Source organism: Brachyistius frenatus, unplaced genomic scaffold, assembly GCF_029030835.1.
Source record: "Brachyistius frenatus isolate BFR_SWC_R1_liver_20210118 unplaced genomic scaffold, ASM2903083v1 Contig_23, whole genome shotgun sequence".
In the NCBI taxonomy this organism is placed as follows: Eukaryota; Metazoa; Chordata; class Actinopteri; family Embiotocidae; genus Brachyistius; species Brachyistius frenatus.
In genome coordinates this window covers 5,240,436-5,256,370 of record NW_027210622.1, presented here as the reverse complement: position 1 = coordinate 5,256,370, position 15,935 = coordinate 5,240,436, and the positions used below count along the sequence as shown (strand labels likewise).

At 40.0% G+C, this 15,935-nt stretch overlaps 1 protein-coding gene across 1 annotated transcript in view; it reads right to left on the bottom strand.

Moving 5' to 3' along the window:
* Nucleotides 1-1,343: 1,343 nt before the first annotated feature.
* Nucleotides 1,344-15,935, bottom strand: part of ndst3 (N-deacetylase/N-sulfotransferase (heparan glucosaminyl) 3) — a 42,247-nt gene continuing 27,655 nt past the window's right edge. Inside the window, 10 exon segments of the mRNA XM_069697546.1 lie at nucleotides 1,344-2,467; nucleotides 3,360-3,470; nucleotides 4,883-4,985; nucleotides 8,004-8,113; nucleotides 8,599-8,769; nucleotides 9,180-9,280; nucleotides 9,283-9,353; nucleotides 9,859-9,982; nucleotides 10,967-11,063; nucleotides 11,563-11,745. Coding sequence (XP_069553647.1) covers nucleotides 2,459-2,467; nucleotides 3,360-3,470; nucleotides 4,883-4,985; nucleotides 8,004-8,113; nucleotides 8,599-8,769; nucleotides 9,180-9,280; nucleotides 9,283-9,353; nucleotides 9,859-9,982; nucleotides 10,967-11,063; nucleotides 11,563-11,745 — 1,080 coding nt within the window. The 3' untranslated portion in view covers nucleotides 1,344-2,458.

The following is a 15,935-nucleotide window of genomic DNA, read 5'->3' as shown; positions in this document are numbered from 1 at the left end:
GCAATGCATTATTATTTTATTTACTTCTTTTCAATTCAAAAAGGTTAAGATAAAGTAAAATTACTTTTATTAAAATAAAAAAAAATATGTGATTTTTATTTTTGTAAGCTAAAACTACTAGTCATAAGTTCATGTTTTCTGTTAATTGCATGTGAAACGGCAGGTGCTGACAATAAGCTTTAAGCCCTCAAAGGTTTCTGACAACCATCATCAACATAATTAATTTATCTTGCTTGGGATGTGGTGATTGATTGGATAGCTGCCCTGGCTATACTTTTAAATAAGGCTGAAAAGTTAAATTCTTAAAAAATATATGTGTTTATTGGAAATAAAATGTCACCATGCATTACTGTCTTTGTATCTCACTCTTTTTCCGAAGCTATTTGCACACAAATAAGGCCAGAAACAGCCAGTTCATTCAGTAATGAGTGCAGAAGACACATGTTGCAGGAGAATCCACTCTGATCTTTGTAGTTTTTAGACCCCAAATGCATAAGTCTGATGGTGTTTGCCCTTTCTTTTTTTCCTCCATGGCTAAACATCGTAACCTGTTGGTTTGATAACATCGAGGCCCTCCATCACATTCAAGGGTTATTGCAAATCTTCTATGTTTTATGATGTGAGAAAAAACCCCAGCTGAACAGCAGGTTGACAATAAGATCTGACCTGGCAACCTTCACTGTACTATATCATAACAGTTTGCAAATTTATAGTCTCACAGCTCAACTCTGACTTGATGTGATTGCCAGGTTTTGTAATGACATTATAGGGATATACACAACTGATTTTATTGTATTACATTTCTGTGTCACTGTGTACATGCACTGGGCTTTAATGTTTAGGTCAAGACGTAACTATAAAAATATACCTTATGTACTAAAAGTGAAATAGTCATAATGCAGATTGGCAAATTTTAGAATAATGTATTGACTGATTATAATTGCTGATTGTCTTGTGTGTAAATTACTTTGATGTTGGTAAAAATGTAGCTAATCTTAATTACTTTATATACCGCTGCGTGACTTGTGAATTTTTAGTAAAAAGTACAATACTTACTACTCAGTAACACTGCTGCTCTGCGATGCATTTGATGAAAACAGGAGTAGTGAAATGACTTTGCTGATTAATCTGAACATGATTTAACTCTATGTTATTGAATTGGAACTGAACTTGACAGACACAAACTGTCATGTTTGTATTTTTACTTACCAGTAGACAAAACAGTCCATTGTCAACCATTTAGACCAAATGTGACTTCACAGATGTGTGTGCGAGTTTATGTTACTGCACAATGTGAATCACGTTTGTTGGCATGCTCATTAAAAACCATCGTATGCTGTCAGTCATATCCATTTCTTTAATTTTGGTTTTTGTGTTTGACATTTAGGAGTTTTTTTCATTGAAACTGAAGCTAAACAACTTAGGCCACTGGTTTTAAAAAAGGAAAAAAAGAAGGTTGAGACATTCTCAAAACAAAAAAAGTGCCTGCAGTAACAGCAGATACTCAAAGAGTCTCGGTCAGTCTTGTTACAACAAACTCGTTTCCTCAGTCCTTGGAGCTAAAGTCATCAGCACTCATTCACTGCTAAATGTACACAGCGCTCTTCTGAGTGACGTGTCACAGGAAAACAACGAGCGGGCGATGCTTTTTGCTTCAGTGACTCATTTCTAGTCCAAACTTTCCAGTGAAAGCCTCAACTGATATCTCTAAGGGTGAACAAGGCTACCAGATCTAACAGAAACTAGCTTCACTTAAAAAAAAGTTAATTAAAAAAACCAATGAGAACCAATTACGGAAAGTAACAGCCTGCCCCCCCCTGAGTCTGTGCAATTTCCCCCAGCTGATTCTCTTACAAAAAAAAAAGAAGAAAAAAAAAAGAAGGGTAAAACCAAACCATATCGGGTGTGTTTTTTTTGTCATGGAGATACATGGAACAGAACTTAGTGCAAAGTCTTCTATATGGGAACCACGCACAGCTGACCAGCGCTGTTCTGGCAACATAATTTAAAGGTGAAAAATAAAACAAAAGTTAATAACCATCGAAGTTACTGCAGGTCTGCATGAGAGTTCACCGCAGTTCAGAACAGGTTGTGGGCATCCAAGACTCAAATTGTCTCTCACAGGTCTCCTCAATGTTCAAATGTGGTTCTTCTTTTTAGTCCCACTTTCTTCAGAGCTGTCTTCACCTGGAACATCCATCCATCCATCCATCCATCCATCCATCCATCCATCCTTTCTTCCGTTTGATTTGAGCTCACAAATTTTCTTTGCCCTTTCATGACCTCTGCCCCACTTCAGCAGCGTCACAGCTCCCAGGTGAAACGAGGCACCCCGTCCTTGCCTTCACCTTAGGGTGCACTAAAAGGCCACAGACTGTGCATCTGAAGGTCAGGTGCTCCTGGTTGCTTCCTGGTCTCTGACCCCTTGACCTTTAACCCTGGCTCATGGATGCAAAGGTTATCTAACCTTCAGAAAGCGGTAAAGGGAGGAAGGGGATGGAGGGAGGAAAACAGAGAGGGGAGGGGAAAAAAAGTGTGAAAAAGTCATTTAATTGTGCTTTGTTTACTTATTGATTTAAATGCAAACCATGGAAATAGAAAGAAAACATGCTGTGAATGGACTGGGAGACCTAAACAGACATAACAATTGGCTGTCTGATTTCATAAACAGTGAGTACGCACACAAAAATCCAAACAGCGTTGAGCACTGCAGAAGAAAAGGGGCTCTGCAGAGATCAAGGTGAGACTGCCACTTACATTATGGAGCCTCATGCATTAAGCTTGCTTTGAATACCTTGACAGGATTACAAGGTAATCCGGTTCGGAAGATGACTTTTTCTCAGCACTCACCACTATTTGAAGTCCTTTGTGTTTTACAGGAGCAATTCCACACAAATATTTAGCTTCTGCTGTTAGCTTTCTACTGTTTGACTCGGAGCTTAGAGGTCCTGACCAATTTTCTTCATCAGGCTCTTACTATGAATGATGGAGTCATGACATTTTCCGATCTGTTTCACATAGACACTTCTGTGTGTTGCTGTAGCAAATGTAGCAACATTTTGATTAAATCCCAAAAGTAATGGAAAACAATAACACAAATACAGTCAAAACAATCCGTTGTCATGGATCATTTTATACGAATGGATATTGGATAAAGTCACCCTAGTTTGACCATGGGATTGTCAAATTGTCAAAAACGTGAATTTAAAAAAAATATAACATTTTAGAGATGAAAACTAATCAAAATTTGCAGGTGCGTTAAAGTCAAAATATTCCACTGTTCAGTATAATTCACGGTAAATTTGTTTTGGGATATTTAACTTGCATGTCTGTGCTGGTGAGATGAGCATGCTGCTGACCTTCTGCAGCTCCTCTCTTAGCCAAGAGGGAAGGGGCTGTCCGAGGCGATGCAGCAGCTTTGACAGCTCCACATTGTGTTCCCTGTAGTACCTGGACAGATATGCACGAGCCTGAACAAAGGAGCAAGGGGAGAAAATATTTTTTTAAATTTGAGAGATGAGAGTAAATTATATAAGAAGATAGGATTTGATGTGTCGTCGATGGAAGGAGGCAGGTGAAGGGATGAAGTACATGAGATACAAAAAGGTTTGGAAATGGGTTATGTAGAAGAGGAAATAAAACAGAAAGAGTTTGAATAGGGACAAACAAGAAGCAGACAGAGATTAATGATGTCCCACAATCTTTAGATCAGTTTATTTCTCCTCAATAGGACTTTAGGGCCGCTAAGTGCCGAGTGGAATGAACAGAGCTAAGAAAAGACAGTTCAGAGAGAGGAAGAAAATTACATGAAGGATTCATAATATCCATTATCTGTCTTTTTCTTCTGTGTGCATCCCTCATCTCTCCCCCTCTCTTCTCTCTCCTCCCTGGTGTTCCCTCTATCTCCTCCCTCATCTGTCCTCCTCTGTCCTCTCCTCCTGTCCCCTTAGTGGAAACTCAAGCAGTTTAATTACATGTGACACTGCTGATTAAACCACACATACTAAAAGTAATCCGTTTAATAATGTATTTTCAAGTATATTTTGCCAGTTAGTCCTTTACATTCAACCCATCCATGAGAAGTGAACACACACACACACACACACACACACACACACACACACACACACACACACACACACACACACACACACACACACACACACACACACACACACACACACACACACACACACACACACACACCTCTTGACCTCTTCATGCAGACATGTAATAGTTATAAATATAGTTTATTGATTAGTTAATACAGTAATCCACCGGACAGCTGCAGCTTCCAGGGAGCAGTTGTGGGTTATGTGCTTTGCTCAAGACCACTTCAGTTTATCACTGTAAGACAAAGGAATTGAGCCAGCGACCGGTCGGTCCCAACCTCTGCTTATCAACCTCCAGGTCACAGCTCCCCCAATGTGGGAAGACAAATTATATCTATATGTTTGTCATCATGTGAGGGCAAATGTGTGATTCATTGTCTGGAGGTCTGGTCTCTCCTCCGTGGAATCACAAGCCAGGACAAAGATTTATGGATTGGATTTTCTCCTCCTACCTTACTCCCTCCATCCTATCCCCCCCCATCCCCCTCATTTCTCTCTCTCCCTCTCTCGCGGGTGTTGTGGCACTATTGAGTCCTCATAATTAGGTTGTAAGTTTCTGGCTGGATCTGATTGGGTGACAGTTTCCACCCCTGTGCTGAGTCCTGTGGGAAATTTAACCACAGCGATGGAGGGGACAGTGGCCTGTCGCTGTCAGTCAGGCTGCTGTATTTCCTTTTTTTGTTTGTCTCTTTTTCAAACATTTCATTCAATGCAAATATCTTGTTTTCCCTGAGCATAGATGTGTTTTAATTAAAACTAAATAAGATTACCTCCGGCTCCATAGGAGGGTACTTCCTTCCTTTGCTTTTTCCCAAACATTTGGTCTTTCCTCCCTCGAGAAGTTGACACCAGAAGCCCTTCTGAGGGTCAAAGCTGATAAAGGAGAAAAGCACAAAAGAAACAGAAAATATGAGAAAGGGGGAGATCGAGAAACACCTTAAAAAACTTTAAACTAATGGCTTCAGAAATACACTTTAGTGCTGCTGTGTTGGCCATAATATTTAGAAGCCCTACACCTTTTACACATTAATCCTGAAAAAGAGAAGACATCTTACACGCACGAACCAGACAGAAACGTTACTACGAATTCAACACACTCTCTGACTCTTACTTTTCTGCTATCGGTTTTTCTCTGACTGCTGTGCTGTCTCGTTTCATCTCTGTCTCTATTGCCCTCCTTTTTCATGTCTGTCATCTTAGTTATGCACCCTCTCTCTCTCTTTATTTCTCTTTTTTTCATTCGACCCCTCCATGCAGACACACAGAAGTTATTTGAATAGTTAATTGGTTGGTGAATGCAGTAATTCACTGGCAATGGGGGTTCTTTATGTGCATAAAGCCATGTAAAAATGTAAAATGTGATTAACTTAATTATTAGTTTATATCATTATGTATAAAGACACGCCAACGTCGGCAACTGGAATTAGATTGAGAAAGGGTTTGTCCTATAATCAAAAGCATACAGCCAATCTTATTTGTGTTTCTCAAGACAAAAACAAGTGAAAGAGTATCTTGACTGCCAAGAATGAGAGGTAAATAACCAGGTACACAATGACAAATCAGGTCACCAGGATGCAAGACTCCCAAAGCAAGAAACATGAATGTGCCGAGCCTAATGTGAAACCACATTTCATGAATGAATGTGAGAGGGAGATAGGTTTTGCTGAATTTGATGTGTCCATAAGGTTCCCTGAATGAGCATCTCCTGTGAATCCAAAGTCTTGTTCTTATTAGCAGACTGCTGCAGCCCCCACCGGACGTTTTGTGACAACCTGTCACAGACAAGGAGATGATGGTGGGTGACTTTCAAAGCAAAGTGCCTTTGTCAATATGCCCTATGTTTGCATGTACTTTTGCTTCTCTTGCTAACGTATAATATTGATTTTTTTTTTAATTTTTTATTTAATTTAATTTTCTAGCACTTCTATGAGACGTTTTGGTTTTTCATTTATATGTTTATATTTATGCTTGTTTTTGCATTATACTAGTACAAAGTAAAGATAAAAGAGAGAGGAAATACATTTTTTTTTTTTTTTTAATTAAAAAGATTTACATTATTGTTACCGGCAGTCAGGATAGGGGCTTATGTCAAAGTGATCGAAAGTTGCAAATAATTATTTATCTGCATGCATCAGTGGGTGAATAAAGAGGAGAAAAGAGTTAAGTGGTTCTTCTTCAGTTTTCCTCTGACAGGACAGGAGGAAGAAAGGAGAGGGGGATTAAATAAATAGGCTGCAGTGTTGAGGATCTGTCAGACCGCTGCCATGTCAAAAGAATGAGGAGAAAAGAAAGATTAGGCTTTTGTGTAACTCGGTCTTCAGCCAAAAACACAAACTCTCATGCGCACACACACATCTTCCTTATTATTCTGTCAAAATGCATCTCTTTACAAATTATTTGTATGCATATGGTTGTGTGTTTGTGATTCAAGACCGTCTCTGTCCCAATCTGAGCTACAAATTCTGGATGTCCCTGTCTCGAGACTTGAGGGCTCACAGGCAGATTGCATTCTGATGAGTGGTGCTTGAGAGATAAACAGTTTAGCACTCCTCCAAACCGTAAAGGTCACATGCAACATCTCTAATGGAGGATAGGTTGAAACAGAGTGTCATGTGGCAAAAGCTAATGCTCTTGATTTGTATCAAACCTCCGGAGAATTTGGTTGACATTCAAATTTTAGGCATCCAATATTTTATACATATTAATATTTGAAAACATTTGTTATACAATATATTATTTACATCTGCATTACAGAATAAATTGTTCTCGTAATAGCTATTGAGAATGTCCCTCAGGAACAGAAATTCCAGTATACTAAAAGGGTTTTTGGCTGTAGACATTGACTATTGGCTGAACAATTATTCCTCACTTGTTCACTGCCCATTTATTTTTTATCTGCTGTGAAAGACTTCAACACATTGGTTTTTGATTCATTATTTATTTTGGTTACTTGGCCTGATGTCTTTGCTATTTTAGCTCTTTTGAACTGACACAGCAGACTAACCTTTTGATATTTGAATTTTTTTTCAGACAGCTTAAATGCAGACAGAGAAGCAGAAGATTGTAAATATGAGGACAGCCATGGCTCTGTAGGCTGACACTCAGGAGGCTGAGGCTTCAAAGCTTGACTGACTTTTGGCAAGATTGGACAAATAAATGTTGTTGCGAAAACTAATTTATGCATTTGTTATGTAATAAAAATATCATTCATGATTACACACATAAAAGTAAAATAAATGCCTAAAAATGATTGTAAACCAAATCCAAGAGTCAATCGTTAATTAAGAACTCAAAATATATATCAGACTTCCTTAACAAAACTAATGCATTACAAAGAAGTAATTGTTACGTTTTGACACCCCATTGTTTTGTTAATTTGCCGTTATGTCAAATAATTTTGGCCATGCCTTCTGCATTTGCATGCATCAAACAGATACCCCCACTTATCATTTTGCCACCCATTTCTTCTGTTTTGTTTATATTCTCTTTTTTCTGTCTCGTGTCCTTTTATAAATATCCTCTATTCTCTGTCTATTTTGAGCACACAAACATTTTTCTTTCCTATAAATACTGACAAAATCTAAAACCCAAATCTGTGTGCAGCTGGACCTTTAACAGGTCTTAACAAACAGCCATGTGATATCACCGTCTGTTGTATTTTTTAGAGAACGACACCACTTGGCAACAAAGACTGGAAACCAGAAGATGGCCAGCTCAGTGCTTCATTTGTCACCAGTAGATGTCAGACTTCACACAGCTTTGGGATTGGGGTCTTGTTACAGGTTTACATCTGTACTATCATTTCTACGACAGGTAGACAGGTGAAAGGTGCCCTTACTTTTACCTGAGAAAGAGAAAGAGAGAGGAGCTGGCACACAGTGAGAGACTTACGTAAGAGCCTGGGAGTAGTTGAAGTGAGGAGAGACGCCCAGGAACTTCTGTACTTCCTCCATCACTGCTGCAGGGTCTGTTCTGAGCTGATGGCCGTCTATGATCATCACCTACACACAATTACATTCACAATGTAACATGGGGTATTAGCTAATTATACAGGGCGCATGCTTCAGTGCTACTGGATCCTCTTTAATGATAGCCTCAAAAGTTAGAAAACTAAACTCTGATAGCCGATTTATTACATCACTCTTCTCTTTTCCTCAGGGACAAATGAGCCGTTGGTGATTCCTACATGCAATCTGCAAAGTGTTATTGCATGTATTTACATCTTAACAAAAATAAGGACATTTTGGATCATGCAAAACACTGTGCATATTTTTTTTTTCAGTGTCCCCTATTATGCGTACAAAAAACACCAGAAAAGCTGTTAATTAAAAAAAATTCTCTGATCTCATGTTTATTTGTGTTTTCAAAACCACAATTTCCATATTACTGAGTAAATGCAAGGCTTCAACATTTCATGTGATTGTCTGCATGAAACTGTCTGCTTGCATGTGCATGTTTACAAGTCTGTATCAGTGAGTGTGCATACCTGGTTGGCAGGGTAGTACGTGAGCCACCTCTCCAGGTGTGTGGCGTACAGACCGGGGATGAGACAGCGGCTTTGCAGGGAGCGCAGCTCAGCTGGAGCTCCTTGTCTCGCGCTGATGACATCATAGAAGGTGAACCGAAGGGCTGCGTGGTCTTCGTGAGCTCTTTGATGCTGGGGAGGGTTCACAATTACCAAATGAGCCTCAAAGAACTGACCCTGGACTGTGAGTCTATTTCATTGTCTTACACATTGATTAATATGTTCACATCTTCACATGAGAGAGTTTTTTTGTGGACAGTTACATAGTGTTTAAGTTGGCACGTTGTTGACATTCACATCTCACTAATCAAACAGGCTTAAGAAGAAGATTTCAAGATCTTGTAACATTTACTTTATTGAGACGCATAGATAAATACATAGATAATCAGGTTCATTAACTCTGCAGTCACAAATCAGTCCAGTACAATCGTAGACAAAAAAAACTCAATTAAAATCCATACAGAGATGTAGACATCTAAAATAATACACGTGCAATCACGAGCATCTAATATATTCTCTGTGTGTTTGTGTACGCTACTTACCTGATACCAGCTGTAGGCCCTGTCGGAGGGGTTGATTAGCAGGGTGATGATCTTGGCCTTGGGCAGCAGGGCAGCAGCTCGCCGTGGGGACTCCTCTGAGGGAAATAGTTAGCGCTCTTCTCAAACAGGAAGTCCGTGCTAACATTGGAGGGCACAGGGAAAAACTCCATGTACCTGAGACAGCAGACACATATGCACACACTCAAGATTACTGAAAACTTGGTCACCCAGAGTGCACACAGCTACCTTTTTTTACACGTTTTCCAAAGTCAGAAACAACTTCTAAAGTCACAAAGTTACAGCCTTTATCTTAGACAATGATTATAAAATAAACTTAATGATGTAATTTAAAGTGTTTAATGAAGAATTTTCAGCGTCAAGTCTTTGTGGATGACTTTGGAGAATGCACCAGCTGTGTCTCTGTCAGCTAAGTAACCCATTTATGGGTCAATTTAGGCAGCCATATGTCTTTTGGCTTATGTTTGAAGGCTTCAGAGATCTTTTTGAAGATGTTGTTGAACTGCTTAATGTATCACCGGCGTCTTCAAGACACATGGCAGCCGACAACAACCACACAACCTTTGTAATGTAATCTTTCATTTCACCTTAAGTGCCGACGAATAAAAGGCAAAGACAGAAACTGAAAGACGGGTAAATGTGTGTTTTTGTTTGACCACACCAGTCAATTCCTTTGTGGTAGTTGTTGGTGTTGAAGAACTGGACCTCTTCATACGTCTTTGGACTGGGGAAGTTACTGGAGATGGAGGGATGCATGAGTAGGAAGAGATAAAGTGCTGTCGTTCCTGGAAGAAAGGGCATAATTTATAACAGGCTCGTTAATTCTGCTCGGCTGAGAGTAGTCTGTGTGTGTAAGTGTGGATCAGTGAGTGCATGTGTGTGAACTGTCATCCACTGATCCATACTGGATGATTTTTTTTTTCCCCTCCACAAGATTTTTATCTTGCTGAGAATTCACTATGTGTGTGTGTGTGTGTGTGTGTGTGTGTGTGTGTGTGTGTGTGTGTGTGTGTGTGTGTGTGTGTGTGTGTGTGTGTGTGTGTGTGTGTGTGTGTGTGTGTGTGTGTGTGTGTGTGTGTGTGTGTGTGTGTGTCTGCAGCAGTCATTGGCCTCCCCATCAAATGATTCAAAACCATTTGACACCAATCAGCGCTGGGGCTCTGGTCATGCCCCCAGTCTCGCCCCCAGCAGCTCTCTTTTCACCCAGCTCCCCTCATACTTTCTCCCACACATCCTGACACATTTCCCCCTCACCTTGTTTCCTATTTGCTCCAACATCTCTGACATACCCTCTACTATAATGAGAATTATAGTGCTGTAATTGTTGCGGGGCAGGTAATGCTGCTACAATAACTCCCGCTCCCATTTGGGAGATTATCACCTGGTTAATTAGCAGCTATGGCGGACTTTCTCACCTCTAACCCTGCAACACCGGCAATTAGAATTCCTGAAATCACTTGTAGGCAACGTTTGGGACTCATGTCATGCATACACGTTTTTAATAAGCTCCTGCCAGACGAAGCAAAGGAAAAAGAAAGAGGGAGAGGATGGGAGCTCTGTACTGTATCTCTACGCATCTAAAGCAGAAAGCATGTGGGTGGAAGAAAGGAGGTAGGAGCCTTCTCCTTTGTCTCCCTTTGACAGAACCATAGAAGCAAGGGGGATTAAATGAATAGGCTCTGATGTGGAGGATCGAGACACCTGGGCACACAGAGGAAGTCTCTTTTGTTGCATGTGCATGTGTGAGTGTGGGTTCGTGTGTATCTTACCTGTTTTCTGGGGCCCTATGACCATGAACTTGGGTAATCTGTCGCAGGTTTTCTCTTTAGACCAGATGTCTTTATGTCGTTTGTCATCGCATGGGTTCTACAGAGGCATAGAGAAAAGGATCAGAGGTTAAATTAATCATGTACATACATATAAAGAATAAATTCTGATTTGCTTTTTGCATCATGCACACTATGTTCAGCCTGCATTAGCTTACAAGAAACCATAAATGCATACAATGTGCATGTACTTAAACAATCCATTAAAAAAGTGAAAAAGTAGAAAAGATCTTTCAGTCAAATCCTCAGGTTTTCATTTTCTAAAACAAAATTCATGAATCACTGCAAAATCCATAATAAAGCAGAGAAAACACTCCCTAAACAGTTAATCTTGCCTTGTTTAATTTGTTTTTGAGACAGCAAATTTAAACTTGTCAAAATTTAAGCATCATTTCAATTCTTTATCATGTGTATAGCAAAATATTTCAGGGTTTTGTTTTTCTGGTTTGAATCTGTTCAAAAAGCACAGATTAAACAGTCTAAACATCTCAAAACACACACAAGCCAGTACATGTGGACAAATACCATTACAAACACACCTGCCAGAGAGGGTTCCTTTGTTCAGGAAAAATCTGAAAGTACTTGTGCGCGAGCTGCAGGGGTGGGAGAGTGTGGAGTTTCAGGTTTGTCCACGAGCGAAGGAAGGATGCCAGGTGGACGAATGTATAAAGACCCAGTCGGTCATTGCCGTAGTTAGACAGGTGCGTCATGAATATACTTATCTGGAGTGGAGAAACAGGCACAGAGTAGAGGGTGGGGAGGAAAAGGGAAGTAAATAGGGAGGTGGGAAAACATCCTCAATGCATTTTGCAAAATTGTGATAAAGTCAAAATCCCATTTCCCAAGTTCCCATGTTTGTTGATGTGACTTCAATGAAAAGCAAACAGATTATTTCCCGGTTTGTGATGGTTTAATAGTCACTAACACAGCAGCTATCCAGTGAAATATCAATATTTGTAAACTGACACAGTCACTTTTGTGATGTAAGATTGTACATCGACTTTCAGCTCAGCACAGTTTCAAGTACAAAGAGGCAAACAGATAAACTGATGTTTTCGCCACTCCTGATAGATAAAGCTGAGGAGGCAGCACAATTCTCCTGATAGCCGCTGGGTGAGGGGAGAGATGCAGCTACACATGGGAGAGTGTTTCAAAGTGTGTCTGAGTGTGTTCATGACGGTTAATGTGAGTGAGGAGGAGGGAGAGACTCAGAGGGAGCAAAGGAGCGATAGTGTGTTGGTCCAGGCTATCTAGCCACGCCTCAGTGCTTTTATAGGCTGATCAAAGAGACACGCTAAGATAGCTGCAACAGACAAATGCGCACACACACATACACACACACGTTCAGAGACACACACACGTTCAGAGACACACACACGTTCAGAGACACACACACACACACACACACACACACACACACACACACACACACACACACACACACACACACACACACACACACACACACACACACACACGTGCTTCTTTTGTGATTGCTGGGAGCTTGGCAATGTGTCTGGATGAAATGGTACATCCGCCATTAAGATATGAATTATTTGTTGAATGTGAGCATGTGCTTCTCTATGCGCATGAATAATTGTCTATCAGCATGTGGAAGGATATCTCTGAATGTGAACACACACACTTACACACACATGCAGGGTTGTTTCCATCACTTTGGAGGACTTTACGTTGACTTACAATAATTTCCTGGAGACTTATCCTAACAACCACTTAACTAATCATAAACTTTATGTTAATCTTAACCTAAATTTAGGCTCATCTTAATCCAAGTAATCAAACTACATCGGGTTTTTTTTGGTCTAAAATGAATGCACAATGTGACACAATGTGCACATCATGAGTAATACGAGTACACACGCAAACATGCAAAGAGTCATTCAGGCATACACAGTCAATTTCCTGGTGACAGAGGACTGTCGGTGCTCCTCTTTAACGGCGAAGGTTGCTGTAGATACAGAGCGACACAGTGTCGGGGTTTGATGGATCAGCGTCCGGCTGACCTGGAAAGCTGTTCAGAATACTGATCACCTCCGAATACTGATGGGGGGAATGTGTCCATGAGTGTGTGTGTGTGTGTGTGTGTGTGTGTGTGTGTGTGTGTGTGTGTGTGTGTGTGTGTGTGTGTGTGTGTGTGTGTGTGTGTGTGTGTGTGTGTGTGTGAGAGGAGAGAGACACTGTGGGGGGAGTAAAGGACGCAGATGTGTGTGGCTTCTTTTGTGTATCTTTTTGACATAGAATGCAACAGGGGAAGAAGAGAGAGCCAAGGGTATGCATGTCAGAGTCATTTTTATTGTGCACGAGTGTCTGCACATGACAGCCTAAATGTTTATGCATTCGTGTGTTTGCATGCCAACACTAATATGTGCATCTGCCACTGCCTTCTTATCTCGTGCTCACTCTAAGCAAACCAGCAGTGCACCATCCAGGCTTCATATCAATCTAGCCGATGTTAGAGCAACAATGTGGAACCACTGTCAAGGCGTCGCCAAGCACTCAGCCAGGAACAACAGAAACACATGCCAGTAAAAACTGTTTGCTTGTTTCTCCTCTCCAATGAATTGTAATGTCAAAAACCCAGAAGCTCCCTCTTTGAAGCATGAATGGAGAACTTGATGCACTATATTCTCAGAAAAGTGTCCAAAAAAAAATAAATCATATCTGACCATATATCGCTGGGAAGATCTATTCACATTTGGAATTTAGAGGGAATATTTCACACAGCACTGCAGTACTTTGAAGGGGGTAAAGAGCAAGGTGTGAAATAAATGAAAAGGTTCTGAAGTGATTTACAGTTAAGGCAGGCAAATCTGACCTGAGTAAATGAAGACTTTTTTTTTATTTAATTTTTTTGCCAGTTGTTTTGTGGTTTTTGGAAAGCAAGCAAGCTGATCAAAAAGTGATTTATGTTCCCTTCAAACCACTCAATACCCTATGATGTCTTGCTGAGGGGAAAGGGTCTACTACTGTATGTACGTGTGTGTGTGTGTGTGTGTGTGTGTGTGTGTGTGTGTGTGTGTGTGTGTGTGTGTGTGTGTGTGTGTGTGTGTGTGTGTGTGTGTGTGTGTGGTGTATGTGCATAAAAGACAAAGAGAGAGAATCTGGGTATTACGGAAGATGGAAACATTCATTATGGAGCTTAAGCACTGGCTGCCAAATTAAACAAAAGGGGAGAAAGGAGATGATTTGTGTTTGTAATTGGAGAGCTGCAGAAAAAGAGGACAAAAAAAGTACAGAGGCGGTTGACAAAGGAAGAGACAAAGAGGGTAACCTTGGCAGGTTAGTTTGAATTAAAAAACAAAGTAAAAAAAAAAAAAGACACTTTAAAAAATGTTAACCTCCTGACAGAGTGCAAACTCCAATCCCTTTAGGTGGAGAGACCCACTACTCACTACCCACTACTATAAGAATTCAATTAACTAAACCATATAAAAATGTTCTCGGCACCTCGTGCCACGTCTCATTTCTTGAATATTGGATTGCTTTGAGTCCCATATGTGCCTTTAATAAAGAATACTGCGCTAATAATTTAACACCAGAATTGGGCTCAAATCATACTTGGAACGGGACCGGGAGAGAAGTGTGGAAATGAGAGGAATAAACCCAACCCCTCAATCTCCCTCTTTTAATCTCTGTCCCTCGGTTTTTTTCTCACATTGCTCCTGTGCAGCTTAATTTCCTTCCCCTGCTCTCATCCATTTAATGTCTTGCTCTCACTCTCTCATCTGCACCAAAAAGTCACTTTATGTTTGTTTTTCTCCTCTCTCTCTTTTTCCCACTCTCCCCCCTTCTGTCTCCGTCTCTCTCTCTCTCTCTTTCTCTCTCTCTTTCTCTCTGTCCGATGTCATGTTGACCTAGATGCTCTGATGCTCTGATGAAGCATGTCAGTCCAACATGGACTGATGTTCTTCAAAATACATGCACACAGGAACACAGCCACACAAACACTCACACACTAACACAAATGCCATGTCTTGGAAGATTATGAGAACACCAGTCATGTAGTTGAATTTGTGACATGTTCTAATCCCCTCTAACATGATTGCATTTAGGAAGGAATAACTTTTTTTAGTGGCTTTAGGTTTCGGATGGATTTTTTTCCAACCTTCTTTCTTTCCTTAATTTATTCCTTCATTCATTTTTTTCTTTCATTCCTTCATTTATTCACTCTATTTGCATGCTGCAGACGGAGGACATTAAACTAACTGTGGGTGGTGTCTAGATAGATCTTGCAAATTAAAATTAAAATAACAAGTATTTAATTGTGAGGCAAACACATGCTTTCTCTTTATGAAGCAGTGTCATTTTAATTTCACAGTTTAATTGATTTTAAATTTTGCAAATATTTTTTGGTGGAATAACCAATAACAAAAACGTTTTGCTGTCTGATTAATTTTAAGTGGCAATTTACTAAAGTTGTTGCAGTTTGATTGATGTCCAATGGTGCAATTATTATAAAGTTATGAGTATAAAACAATTGAATTCTTGCTCATTGAAAAGACAGTATACTAAAGTTTGTGTTCACAATTAGTATACAATACTATGTAAACACTTAAGCACTAAATGTAATGTAAAGATACTTTCAAAAAATGCCATGAATTTCTTTTAAATGTATTAATTAACTTTACACCAAGTTCAGTAAACAGACACATAAATCCAATAAAAATCTCTTGTGAACTCCCACTTTTTGGCGGGAAGGTTGTTCGGAGCATCTTGGAGGACTGGCGACAGTTCTTCTGTGGATTTAGGCTGTCTTGGTTCCTTCTGTCCCTTCATGTTTGACCTCATGATGTTGAGATTGCTGAAGATATCTCTTTATAAGTCTGTTTTATTCCTGTCTGTTGGTGTTGTTGTCATGCTGCAGAACTTTTGCACATTACAGTTTGCATCT